This window comes from Callithrix jacchus, chromosome X, assembly GCF_049354715.1.
Source record: "Callithrix jacchus isolate 240 chromosome X, calJac240_pri, whole genome shotgun sequence".
Classification (NCBI taxonomy): Eukaryota; Metazoa; Chordata; class Mammalia; order Primates; family Cebidae; genus Callithrix; species Callithrix jacchus.
In genome coordinates, this window is record NC_133524.1 from 18,741,600 (window position 1) to 18,755,963 (window position 14,364).

General features: G+C 39.4%; 1 protein-coding gene across 13 annotated transcripts in view; it reads right to left on the reverse strand.

The window, feature by feature from the left end:
* The window catches only part of SCML2 (Scm polycomb group protein like 2), a 128,778-nt gene that overhangs the window by 27,912 nt on the left and 86,502 nt on the right, over window positions 1-14,364 (reverse strand). For all 13 annotated transcript variants that reach the window (XM_054250760.2, XM_054250765.2, XM_035288247.3 and 10 more), the window contains one exon: window positions 10,048-10,265. In XM_054250760.2, coding sequence (XP_054106735.2) covers window positions 10,048-10,265 — 218 coding nt within the window. The remainder of the gene's footprint in view (window positions 1-10,047; window positions 10,266-14,364) is intronic.

The following is a 14,364-nucleotide window of genomic DNA, read 5'->3' on the forward strand; positions in this document are numbered from 1 at the left end:
TCTCGAACTCCTGACCCCTGGTGATCCACCCACCTCAGCCTCCCAATGTGCTGGGATTACAGGTGTGAGCCACCTTGCCTGGCTGGGTCTACTATTTTATTGTCTGTTTTTGATTTGTCTCCTCTGTGTTTGGTTCCATTCCTCCTTTCCTTTCTGTTTTTCCCCTGCTATGAGACAAGGTTTCACTCCTGTTACCCAAGGTGGAGTGCAATGGTGCCATCTCAGTTCACTGCAACCTCCACCTCCCAGGCTCAAGCAATTCCACTGCATCAGCTTCCCAAGTAGCTGGGGCTACAGGTGTGCACCACTGAGCCCAGCTAGGGATTTTTATATATTTTGTGTACAGATGGGATTTTGCCATGTTGCCCAGGCTGGTCTCAAACTCTTGGGCTCAAGCGATCTTTCCACCTTGGCCTCCCAAAGTGCTGGGATTACAGGCATGAACCACTGTACCCAGCCCCTAAAGCATTTATATTCCTTAGACTATTTTATATTGAAGATATTTGAATATTCAAATATTCCTTAGAATTACATTTTAATTTTCTATTGGCTTTTTAGCTATACTTCTTTGCATTTTTTAACAATATTCCCAGGGGATTAGAATGTACATCCTTAACTTTCCACAATCCAGATAAAGTTAATTATTGTACCACTTCACATAAATGGTGAAATCTTGCAATGATATAGCTCCATATCCCTCACCTCAGGCCATTACACTTAACAACTGTTTCATGTCTGCTTAATATAAACTCTCCAAGATTGTATTGTAATTAGTTATAAATAGTCATTTATTATAAGTCATTTACATTTACCCTCTTCAATTCCTTTCTCTTTGAGGAACCAGGTTTCCATCTGGTATCATTTTCCTTTAGCCTGATGATTTTCCTTTTAGCATTTCTTGCAGTGCTGGTTTGACAGTGATTTATCATAGTATGCTTTTATCTGAAAATGTCTTCACCTTCATTCTTTTCTTTTAAGCAAGTATTTATATCTTTCATTTTGTTTCATAGAAGAGTAATAAGGAAAAGATTTTCTTCACAATAACAACAAAAATCATAAAATATGCAGAAATAAGAATAAACTAAAAGAGTATAAATTATATGAAGAAAACTATTGAACTCTACTAAGGAGTCTTTTCTACTTTATTAAGGTACAACTGACAAACAAAAATTATATATATTCCAAGTTCACCTTCATTCTGGAAGAGTATTTTTGATACAGAATTTTGGGTTGACAATTTTTTTTTTTCCTTTCTGCACTTAAAAGATCTTGTTCTATTCTCTTCTGGCCTCCATGGCTTTTGATGAGAAATGTCACTGGCCAGGTGCAGTGGCTCATACCTGTAATCCCAGCACTTTGGGAGGGCAAGGCAGGCAGATCATGAGGTCAGGAGATTGAGACCATCCTGGCCAACATGGCAAACCCCTATCTCCACTAAAATAAAAAAACAATTATACCGGGCATGGTGGTGTGTACCTGTAGTCCCAGCCACTCAGGAGGCTGAGACAGGGGAATCACTGGAGGTTGATTCCTGGGGGGTGGAGGTTGCAGTGAGCTGAGATGGGGCCACTGAACTCCAGGCTGGTGACAGAGTGAGACTCCATCTCAAAAACAAAAAAAGTCACCTGTCAATCAAATTTTTGTTTCTCTGCATGTACTTTTTCATTTTTACACTGCTGCCTTTAAGATTTGCTCTTTGTCTCTGGTTTTGAACAGTTTGACTCTAATATGCCTCAGCTTAGATGTCTTTGTGCTTATTCTGTTTGTTCTTGGTTGAGTATTTTGTTTCTATATATTTCTATATTTCATGAAATCTGGAAGATTTTGAGACATTACTTCTTTGAATATTTTTTCTGCTCCAGTTTCCCTTTATTTTCCTTCTGGGACTCCAATTACATTGCATTGGACCTTTGATATTATCTAAAAGGTCTCTGGGTCTCCGTTTATTTTCTTTCTCAATTTTTTTATTTGAGTTTTTCACACTGGATAATTTCAATTCTTCTATCCTTCAATTCATTTACTCTTTCTTTTGTCATCTCAAATCAATTCTAATTAATTCTGTATGGTGAATGTTTTACTTCAGATATTGTATTTTTCAGTTCCTGAGCTTCCATTTGGTTTCTTTTTATCCTTTCTGTTTCTCCAGTAAGATGGTCTTTTTAATCAGTAGTGTGTGTGTGTGTGTGTGTGTGTGTGTGTGTGTGTGTGTGTGATTTCATTGAGGACTGGTTGAATAGCCACTTTAAAACTTTTGTTTGCTAGTTCTAATATCTGGGTTATACTAGGGTCTGTCTCAGTTGATTTTCCTTTCTCTTGAAAACATTTTTCATTTCACTATGTATTTGGATAATTTGAATTACATTACAGACATTAAGAATATTAATTTGTGGAGAAGATCCAAGATGGCCGATTAGACACAACTCCATCACACAACACCCAGCGAGAGAGACGCAGAAATCCAGAGATCTCCTAGCTCCAACCGAGGTACCAGGTGCATTTCAACAGGTCTGCTCTGACAGTGAGCAAAGCCCACTCAGGGCAGACCAAGGTGGGGAGGGGTGCTGCTTCACCTAGAAAGTACATCTGACCAGCGAGTCCGAGGCTCCCCCTCTGGCGCTCCAGTTCAATACAGCACTTCCCCCAAAGCCTCAGCAATACACAGAACAGGGGATCTTTGCCAGTCAAGCTCCAGGAATTACAAGTGCAGAGTTGAATAAGACCCTTCAGACTGAGCTATCGCCCCCTCCCTCTGCCCCAAGAGAGAGGGAGCTGTAAGCGGGAACAGCTGGGCAGGCCCCTACTCCATGACCAGAGAGAGAGGAAGCTGAAAGGGGGAGATGGACAGGTGTAGCTGGGCGGGTCCCTACCCTCCTACACAAACACCCCAGAGGGTTAAAGCTCTGACTCTAGTGGGTTGCGCAGCCAGTGTCACAGTCTGAGATGAACCCTGAATGATCCAGCCCAGTGGAGGAAGGGCACGACCCACCACTAGAGGGGTGGGACTGGGCTACATGTTTTAACAAAAAACATAGGAAGCCTACGTAGCAATGAGACTGCCGTCTTGACAACCCAGCAGGGCCTAGAGGTCAGCAGAAGAGGCGGGCCTAATTTCCCAGTATAAACAAAAAAGACACAGGAAGCTTCCCTAGTAACCTGAAGGGAGTCCCTAGAAACCCAGCAGCACCTCCACAGGCAGACAAGTGACCTCATCAAGCAGCTCTCTGACACCACAGCCAGGTAAATCCACAAAATGGGATAAAACAGTGCAAAAAAGATGAAACCATCAAAGACCAAAACACCTCTTCTCCTTCAAGGGATCACAACTCCTCAACAACACAGGATCACAACTTGACCGAGGAGTGCAACGATTTGACAGAAACAGGCTTCAGAAGGTGAATAATAACAAACTTTTCTGAGCTAAAGGAACATTTTCTAACTCAACGCAAAGAAACCAAAAACTTTGAAAAAAAGGTCAGACGAAATGCTAACTAGAATAACCAGCTTAGAGAAGAACATAAATGACTTGATGGAGTTGAAAAACACAGCATGAGAACTACGTGAAGCGAACACAAGTTTTAATAGCTGAATCAATCAAGCAGAAGAAAGGATATCAGAGATTGAAGATCAACTCAGTGAAATAAAAAGAGAAGGCAAGACAAGAGAAAAAAAGAGTGAAAAGAAATGAACAAAGCCTCCAGGAAATATGGGATTATGTGAAAAGATGTAATCTACGCTTGATCGGTATACCTGAATATGATGGGGAGAATGAATCCAAGCTGGAAAACACACTCTGGGATATTATCCAAGAGAACTTCCCAAGCCTAACAAGGCAGTCCAAATTTCAAATTCAAGAAATACAGAGAACTCCATGAAGATATTCTTCAAGAAGAGCAACCCCAAGGCACATAATCGCCAGATTCACCAAGGTTGAAATACAGGAAAAAATGCTAAGGGCAGCCAGAGAGAAAGGTCAGGTCACCCACAGAGGGAAGCCAATCAGACTCACAGCAGATCTCTCAGCAGAAACCCTAAAACCCAGAAGAGAGTGGGGGCCAATATTCAACATCCTTAAAGAAAAGAACTTTCACCCCAGAATCTCATATCCAGCCAAACTAAGCTTCGTAAGTGAAGGAGAAATAAAATCCTTTACGGACAAGCAATTATTGAGAGATTTTGTCAGCAACAGACCTGCCCTACAAGAGCTCCTGAAAGAAACACTAAGCATGGAAAGGAACAAGTACCAGTCACTGCAAAAGCAAACCAGTTGGCAAAGATCAAAAATGCAATGAAAAAGCTCAGGCTTGTAGCTCCCAGTGAAAGCACAGAGAACGAGAAGACGCCACACTTTCAGATGAATTTTTGTTGCTCACGGACCAGGAGATTCCCAGCGAAGGAGCCCCACGGGTTGCCAGCGCGACTCCTGTGGCCAGCGCAGCAGTTCTTGGTGCAGAATAAATGGGACTGGTTCCCTTTTTGACCAACGTTTGGAGCTCCAGGAAGGCAGAGTCACCTATTCAGCTGATTGAAGGACGGACTCAAGAAGGAAGCCAGACCAGAGATTCCCAGGCAGAAAAGCACCATCAATCTTAATGCTGCTGTTTTAGCCAGCGCAGTGGGTTGCTCAGATTTCAGCACTGGGAATCAATAAATTGGACGTCCACTCAGAAATCTAATTAGAAAGGTGGTAATTACAAAGATGACAGATGGATAAATTTATAACGAAGGGAAGAAACCAGCCTAAAAAGGCTGAGAATACCCAAAATCAGAACACCTCTCCCTCTACAGGGGATTACAGTTCCTCATCAGCAACGGAACAAAGCCTGATGGAGAAAGACTGTGTTCCATTAACAGAAGTAGGCTTCAGAAGGTGAATGATAAGAAACTTCTGGGATTTAAAAGAACTTGTTCTAACCCAATGCAAAGAAACTAAGAACTTTGAAAAAAGGTTTGACGAAATCCTAACAAGAATAGACAATATAGAGAGGAATATAAGTGAATTAACCGAGTTGAAAAACACAACACGAAAACTTTGCAAAGTATGCACAAGTTTTAACAGCCGAATTGATCAAGCAGAAGAAAGGATATCAGAGGTCGAAGACCAACTTAATGAAATAAAACGAGAAGACAATAATAGAGAAAAAAGGATTAAAAGGAATGAGCAAAGTCTCCAAGAAATATGGGACTATGTGAAAAGACCTAATTTACATTTGATAGGTGCACCTGAATACGACAAAGAGAATGAATCCAAGCTGGAAAATACTCTTCAGGATATTATTCAGGAAAACTTTCCCAACCTAGCAAGGCAGGACAATATTCAACTCCAGGTAATACAGAGACCACCACAAAGATATTCCTCAAGAAGAGCAACCCCAAGGCACATAATCATTAGATTTACCAGGGTTGAAATGAAGGAGAAAATACTAAGGGCAGAGAGAAGGGTCAGGTTACCCATAAAGGGAAGCCTATCAGACTTACAGCAGATCTCTCAGCAGAAACCCTACAAGCCAGAAGAGAGTGGGGGTCAATATTCAAGATCCTTAAAGAAAAGAACTTTCACCCCAGAATTTCATATCCAGCCAAACTAAGCTTCACAAGCGAAGGAAAAATAAAATCTTTTATGAACAAGTAGGTACTCAGAGATTTCATTACCACCAGGCCTGCTTTACAAGAGCTTCTGAAAGAAGCATTACACATAGAAAGGAACAATCAGTATTAGCCTTTCCAAAAATATACCAAAAAGTAAAGAGCATCAACATAATGAAGAATTTACATCAACTAATGGGCAAAACAGCCAGCTAGAGGAGCAAGATGAAAAAAACTCAAAAACTAACAGAAGACAATAAATAACTAAGATCAGAGCAGAACTGAAAGAGATAAAGACACAAAAAAAAAACCCTTCAAAAAAATCAATAAATCCAGAAGCTGGTTTTTGAAAAGATCAACAAAACAGACAGACCACTAGCCAGATTAACAAAAAAGAAAAGAGAGAATAATCAAATAAATGCAATAAAAAACAATAAAGGGGCTATCACCACTGATCCCACAGAAATACAACTACCATCAGAGATTACTACAAACATCTCTACTCACATAAACCAGTAAAACAGGAAGAAATTTATAAATTGCTAGACACTTGTACTCTACCAAGACTAAACCAGGAGGAAGTTGAAACCCTGAATAGACCAATAACAAGGGCTGTAGAGGCAGCAATCAATAGCGCACCAATCAAAAAAGTCCAGGTCCAGATGGGTTCACAGCCAAATTCTACCAGATGTACAAAGAGGAGCTTGGTTCCATTCCTTCTGAAACTGTATCAAGCAATACAAAAGGAGGGAATCCTCCCTAATTCATTTTATGAGGCCAACATCATCCTGACACCAAAACCAGGCAGAGACTCAACTAAAAAAGAAAACTTCAGGCCAATATCCATGATGAACATCAACATAAAAATCTTCAATAAATACTGGCAAACAGAATGCAACAGCACATCAAGAAGCTTATCGATCACAACCAAGTAGGTTTCATCCTGGGGATGCAAGGCTGGTTCAACATATGCAAATCCATAAATATAATCCATCACATAAATGGAACCAAAGACAAAAACCATATGATTATCTCAATCAATGCAGAGAAGGCCTTCGATAAAATTCAACAGTCCTTCATGCTGAAAACTCTCAATAAACTACGTATTGACAGAATGTATCATAAAATGACAAGAACTATATATGACAAACCTACAGTCAATATCATACTGAATGGGAAAAAGCTGAAAGAATTCCCTTTGAAATCAGGCACTAGACAAGGATGCCCTCTCTCAACACTCCTATTCAACATAGTATTGGAAGATCTAGCCAGGGAAATCAGGCAAGAAAAAGAAATAAAGGGTATTCAATTAGGAAAGGAGGAAGTCAAACTGTCTATTTGTAGATGACATGATTGTATATCTAGAAGACCCCCTCGTATCAGCCCAAAATCTTCTCAAACTGATAAGGAACTTCAGCAAAGTCTCAGGATACAAAATCAGTGTGCAGAAATCACAAGCATTTCTGTACACCAGTAACACAAACAGCCAAATCAAGAGTGAATTCCCATTCACAATTGCTACAAAGAGAATAAAATATCTGGGAATACAACTAACAAAGGATGTAAAGGCCCTCTTCAAGGAGAACTATAAACGACTGCTCAATGAAATAAGAGAGAACACAAACAGATGGAAAAACATTCCATCAATATCCTGAAAATGGCCATACTGCCCAAAGTAATCTACAGATTCAATGCTATCCCCATCAAGTTACCAATTACCTTCTTCACAGAACTGGAAAAAAACCACGTTAAACTTCATATGGAATCACAAAAGACCCTGCATAGCAAAGACAATCCTAAGCAAAAAGAACAAAGCTGGAGGCATCACACTGTTGGACTTCAAACTATACTACAAGGCTAAAGTAATTAAAACAGCATGGTACTGGTACCAAAACAGAGACACAGACCACTGGAACAGAACAGAGACCCCAGAAGAAACATCACACATCTACAACCATCTGATCTTTGACAAACCTGGCAAAAACAAGCAATGGGGAAAGGACTCCATGTTTAATAAATGGTGTTGGGAAAACTGGCTAGCCATGTGCAGAAAGCAGAAACTGGACCCCTACCTGTCACCTTATACTAAAATTAACTCCAAATGGATCAAAGATTTAAACATAAAACCTAACACCATAAAAACACTAGAAGAAAATGTAGGCAAAACCACCCAGGACATAGGCATAGGCAAGGACTTCATGACTAAAACACCAAAAGCAATGGCAATAAAAGCCAAGATAAACAAATGGGATCTAATTAAACTCCAGAGTTTCTGCACAGCAAAAGAAACCATCATTAGAGCAAACCAGCAACCAACAGAATGGGAAAAAAGTTTTGCAATGTACCCATCTGACAAAGGGCTAATATCCAGAATCTACAAAGAACTAAAACAGATTTACAAGAAAAAAACAAACAAGCCCATTCAAAAGTGGGCGAAGGATATGAACAGACACTTTTCAAAAGAAGACATACAAGAGGCCAACAAACATATGAAAAAATGCTCATCACCACTGGTCATTAGAGAAATGCAAATCAAAACCACATTGAGATATCATCTCACGCTAGTTAGAATGGCAATCATTAAAAAATGTGGAGACAACAGATGCTGGAGAGGATGTGGAGAAATAGGAACACTCTTACACAGTTGGTGGGAGTGTAAATTAGTTCAACCATTGTGGAAGACAGTGTGGCGATTTCTCAAGGATCTAGAAATAGAAATTACATTTGACCCAGCAATCCCATTACTGGGTGTATACCCAAAGAACTATAAATTGTTTTACTATAAAGACACATGCACATGTATGTTCATTGCAGTCCTGTGTACAATAGTAAAGATCTGGAACCAACACAAATGCCCATCAATGATAGACTGGACAAAGAAAATGTGGCACATATACACCATGGAATACTATGCAGCCATAAAAAATGATGAGTTCATGTCCTTTGTAGGGACTTGGATGAATCTGGAAACCATCATTCTTAGCAAACTGACACAAGAACAGAAAGCCAAACACTGTATGTTCTCACTCATTAGTGGGTGTTGAACAACGATAACATGTGGACTCAGGGAGAGGAGCATCACACACTGGGGACAGTTAGGGATGGGTACGGGAGAGAAAGCGGGGGGTGCGGGGGTGGGAAGGGAGGGGAGGGTGGGGAGAGATAACATGGGGAGAAATGCCAGATACAGTATGCACCTAAAGTAAAATAAATACATTTTTTTAAAAAGAATATTAATTTGTGTAGATTCTAAATGCTGTATTTCTCTGATGACTGCTATTTCTTTTGTTTAGCTAGTAATTACCTTGGCTGGACTTGAACTTTAAACTCTGATCTTGGGCCTAATTTCAACCAGCCTCAGTTCAGATCTTTTGCTTTAGTTACACTGGCCCGTGTGTATTAGACAAATATGCTCAGATCAGGGGTCTGTCAGAGACGCTGGTAGACAGAATTTGCAGATCCCCTCTCTGGACCTTTCCCTTCCAAACTCTCTCCATTCCCTTCAACAGTCACAGTTCTCCTGGCTTCTGATTTCTGTTTTTTCCAGGCCAGATAAATTGCTGTTTTTCTACTAACACTCCTGTTGTTTCACATGTTACACAAAGTGCACTTGACCTAAGGCTTAAAACCACAACAGTGGAAACTCACTTTGTCTAACACCTCTTCTCGGCTGGGCATGGTGGCTCACGCCTGTAATCCCAGCACTTTGGGAGGCCGAGACGGGTGGATCACGAGGTCAAGAGATCGAGACCATCCTGGTCAACATGGTGAAACCCCGTCTCTACTAAAAATACAAAATATTAGCTGGACATGGTGATACGTGCCTGTAATCCCAGCTACTCAGGAGGCTGAGGCAGGTGAATTACCTGAACCCAGGAAGCAGAGATTGTGGTGAGCCGAGATCGTGCCATTGCACTCCAGCCTGGGTAACAAGAGCGAAACTCCATTTCAAAAAAAAAAAAAAAAAAACACCTCTTCTCTCAGTGTGCACTTCCCCTGCCACTAGAATCTATCTGTTTCCACTCACTCTTCAGTGTCTTCAGGCTGCTGCTTTTTCTATTATTTCTAGGTTTTAGAGTTGACTCCAGCATTATTGAATTCATCACATTGATTCTTTTCTGCCTGCCCTAGGTTACTGAGGTATAATATATATATATACAGTAAGATTCACTTCACATTTATTTTTAAAGTATACTGAGTTTCAAATTAACTAGTCTGAACATAAATACACCCATGTATTAACAGTACTTTCAATATGGTTTTAAAGAAGGAGAACACTACAAGAAGTTTTAAGTTTACCCAAGCAAAGAAATAATCTATTGATAGCTATGTGAGGCTTTAGAAAGCCTACATACTCTTAGTACATTCCTAAAGACCCTCATCATATTCTTAGTAAATTCCACGTTATAAATAATAAGGTACTACAAAAACCTATAATACAAATTAGGAGAAAATACAACTAACCTTTTTTCCTGAGTTTGAACCTTTTCTCCTTGGTGTGATATTTTTAACAGAATTGCTCCTTTTGAGGACTGCAGTAGGTCCAGGTGGTTTAATTCTACCTGATCTCCTAGCCTGCTGTGTTGGTAATACTAGAGTAGTCTTCTGTGGAGACTGCATTGAATGCTGGCTTGCTTCAGAAGGAGAAGACTCTGTTTTTGCTATATTCTTTACAATAGGAACTGGGGAAGAAATATAACAAAAAAAATTAAAGTAAATGACACAATTAAGGCATTGTCATATGACTCAAAATAAGTTTTCCTTAACCTTTAAAACCATTTCCAAAGGTTATTCACTGAAAACCACTTAAAAATAAAGGTACCATCTGAAATGAAGTTTTAGGTATTCTAAGATTTCATATTATCAGAAAATAGTTTAATTCTCCAGAAAAAAAATAAAGAGGCTTTTATTAGAGGAACCAGTAACTTCAACTTAGCATGGTAAAAATTTCTAGCAACTTACCTATTGGCTACTTCTCATATTTTTATGGGAAGCACATAAAAGGGTCTTTCCTTCAGAATACACTATCCAATTATGTCATATACAGGAAGCAACTCTCACATCAACATAGAAAAATACAGCAAAGCAATTGCCTAGGGCTCCTGCTTCATCTTTCAGAGGGCAGGGGCTCGCTCCCTTGCTCTTGACTTTTTTCAGATTTAATGAGGTATGACTGGCAAATAAAAATTATATATTTAATGCTAACATATATTATGTCCCTATACGTATGTCTAACAATAAAGTTTCATATACTAAAATAGAGACTCTATATTGATGTTGCCATGGAAAGACCACTATCGGGCCCAAGTGATTTATAGCTACTAGTTGCCTTGTAGCCCAACCCAGTTTTAATATTCAAATAAAAGTCACCTGCCAGGTTACTTTTGTCTATGTTCACAGTTAAGTAAAAGAGATATTTTCAGTATTAATTCCTTGATAATTTCATTATTACAAATAAATAAATTTTACATAGTAAAAAGCACTAATGCTTTAAAAAAATCTTTTCAGGAAGAACTATGTAAGTGAAACATTTATACACCTATGCAAAAATCAACTACTGTTATTTTGAGGGCTTCATTTTATAACTCCAAACCAATCTGCTGCATTGTTCCTCCCACACTCATAGACTATGTACATGTAAACCTGGCCTGCAATAGATAATACCACGTTTTCTACAGCCTTTTTATCTGCTTCTACCACTTACCAAACCAAGAGGAAGGGACAGCCTATCCTAAGCTGCCAGGGCAAACAGAGGACCACTTCACTGCCAACATCACTTTTCCCCTCATTTACAAGTAGTTCACCTACTTATACCAGCCTCTTTTTACCTCATTACCATCATCTACTTGATACTCCAGGCTCACTTCCAGGATTTTCAAAAAGTCCAGTAACCTAACACACATTTTTTCTTCATTCATAGTCTCCCTGTCATCATCTTAAGGAATTTGACCATCATACTCTTGATGCTCCATCATTCTGGCCTTATCACAGGAGATTTCAGCTACTTCCTGAAATGGCTGTAGTTGGCAATCAACCATGTCCCCGTTCTCCACATCCAACTTCTTTACCTGTTATCTTTGTTTTCGACCAACTTTTTTACATTCTCGGCTTTTACATTCTCAATATGACATCTAGCCACAAGCCCATATTCAATTTTCTTTCAATCCATTAGCTTTCTTCTGGCTTTGCTTTACTCCCCACTCAACCTACACCCACTGCCCACCTCCATCAAAAATCCCTAACTAGTATCCCTTCTTTTATCACCCTTTGATCTTTGATCATGTCCAGAATGTCAGTCCCCATCTCTGAGTCATACTATCATCTGCTTTCTCTGGTCCTGAGCTATAGAATAAGGGTTAGCTATCTTTTTCCAGGAAGAGCCAGATACTAAATATCTCACTCTTTGAAGGCCACGTAAGGTCTCTGTCACAGATTCTTTTTTGTTTCTTTGTTTTTCTACAACCAATTAAGAATATTTTTTTAAAAAAAAAAACCACTCGGCTTACAGGCTACATGAGCTACATGTGGCCTTCAGGCTACTGTTTGCCAATTCCTGCTGTAGAATGTTAAGATGCTACTGGTGTCTATAAAATCCATGCTAACCTCAACTGCGGAGTCACTGCTGAAACTCACTGATTTCCAAGTATGTTTCTATGGCAGAAGGCTTTTCCCTATTTAAGTTCCCATCTCCCTCTTTCTCTGCTTCATTCAGAAAATGACCCAACCTTCTACTTTATGAGAAGATTAAAGGCTATCTTTTGGGGGTGACTTTAAAAAAATCCCATTTCTCTGGCTGGGCGCAGTGGCTCACACCTGTAATCCCAGCACTTTGTGAGGCTGAGGCGGGTGGATTACCTGAGGTCAGTTTTGAGACCAGCCTGACCAACATGGTGAAACCCCATTTCTAATAAATAGAAAAAAAATTAGCTGGGTGTGGTGGCACATGCTTATAATCTCAGCTACTTGGGAGGCTGAGGCAGGAGAATCACTTGAACTGGGGAGGTGGAGATTGCAGTGAGCTGAGAATGCACCATTGCACTCCAGCCTGGGCAACCAAGTTTCACTCCATCTCAAAAATAAAAAAATCCCATTTCTCCATCTTAAAATGCTTTTATTTTCAACCATTCTCATATTTTTCTCTTATATCAAATGAAAAGTTTTCTCTCTACTTTTCTAAGTCCAATCTTCTTTTATTTATGCCTTAACAACATCTTTCTTTGGTTCCTATGGGACATTTTGGTTTCAATTATCTGTTCTCTCTTCAAGGTATTTAATCATTCAATCCCCAACTCCTTGCTGTCTCTTACAACTTTCACATATCCCTTATTTTGAAGTTACCACTCTGTTTCTGATACACTTTCAAGCCCTTGAGTGAATTCCCTCTTTCCACTCACTACTATGAATAAAATATCAAAAAGAATTACCCATACTTGATATTTCAATTTCCTTATTATTCCATTTCCCTAGCTCCTGTAATAAACTTCTCTTCCTGAAAACATATTTTAAAGAAATTCTTTTCCAAGGTCATTAGTGACCTCTTCTTAGTCACTGATATGTTTAGGCTTTGTGTTCCCACCCAAATCTCATCTTGATTTATAATCCTCATACTCCCCACATGTCAAGGGAGACCAGGTGGAGGAAACTGAATCATGGGGGCAGTTTCCCCCATGCTGTTCTCCTGATAGTGAGAGAGTTCTCATGAGATCTGATGATTTTATAAGGAGCTCTTCCCCCTTGACTCAGCACTTCTTCTTCCTGCTGCCTTGTGAAGAAGGTGCCTTGCTTCCTCTTCGCCTTCTGCCATGAATCTAAGTTTCCCGAGGCCTCTCCAGCCATGCTGAACTGTAAATTAAATCTCTTTCCTTTACAAATGGCCCAGTTTCAGGCATTTCCTTATAGCAGTATGAAAACAGACTAACACAATTACTAAACCCAAATAAAATGTTCATTCACTTGACCAATTTACTGATCTCTACAGTTCTAGGCCCCAACTCTAAATATATAGAATAAAGAAGAGGAATAATTGAGCTCTAGATCTGAGTTCAAATTCCTGTGCCAGGTTGGTTTAAGACAGAACCTAAGAGTATACGAGGTCCTCAAAAAATATTAAATGAATGAATGAAAAATATTTTTAGCCTGCAAGTCAATGCCATACCCCCAAAACTAGTATATTCTATATAAAATAAGCAACTAAATTGTAGCAAAAAAGACAGTAACTTTTCAGAACATAGCAACTATAATGAAATCAATATTTAATCTATTTTGGCATTTGAAACTAAAGCTATAGTTTCCAATAGTCCCCTAAAATATATAATATATATATATTTTTTATTCTATACTATAATAAAAAGCTCTTTGATATATGGTATATATTTATGTATGAGCAAAGTTTTAAAAAGTACTAAAACTTTTTATTTTTTGAGACAGAGTCTTGCTGTGTCACCCAGGCTGGAGTGCGGTGGCGTGATCTCAGCTCACTGCAACCTCCACTTCCCAGGTTCAAGCAATTCTCCTGCCTCAGCCTCCCAAGTAGCTAGGATTACAGATGCGTGCCACCATGCCCAGCTAATTTTTGTATTTTTAGCAAAGACCAGGTTTCACCATGTTAGCCAGGCTGGTCTCCAACTCCTGACCTCAGGCAATCAACCTGCCCTTAGCCTGCCAACATGCTTGGATTACAGGCGTGAGCCACCACACCCAGCCAAAACTTTTTATGTATGAACAGAATTTCACTTTAGAAAGCAAACTTTTCAAAGTCAAGGACTCAGCTTTTTGGAGTTT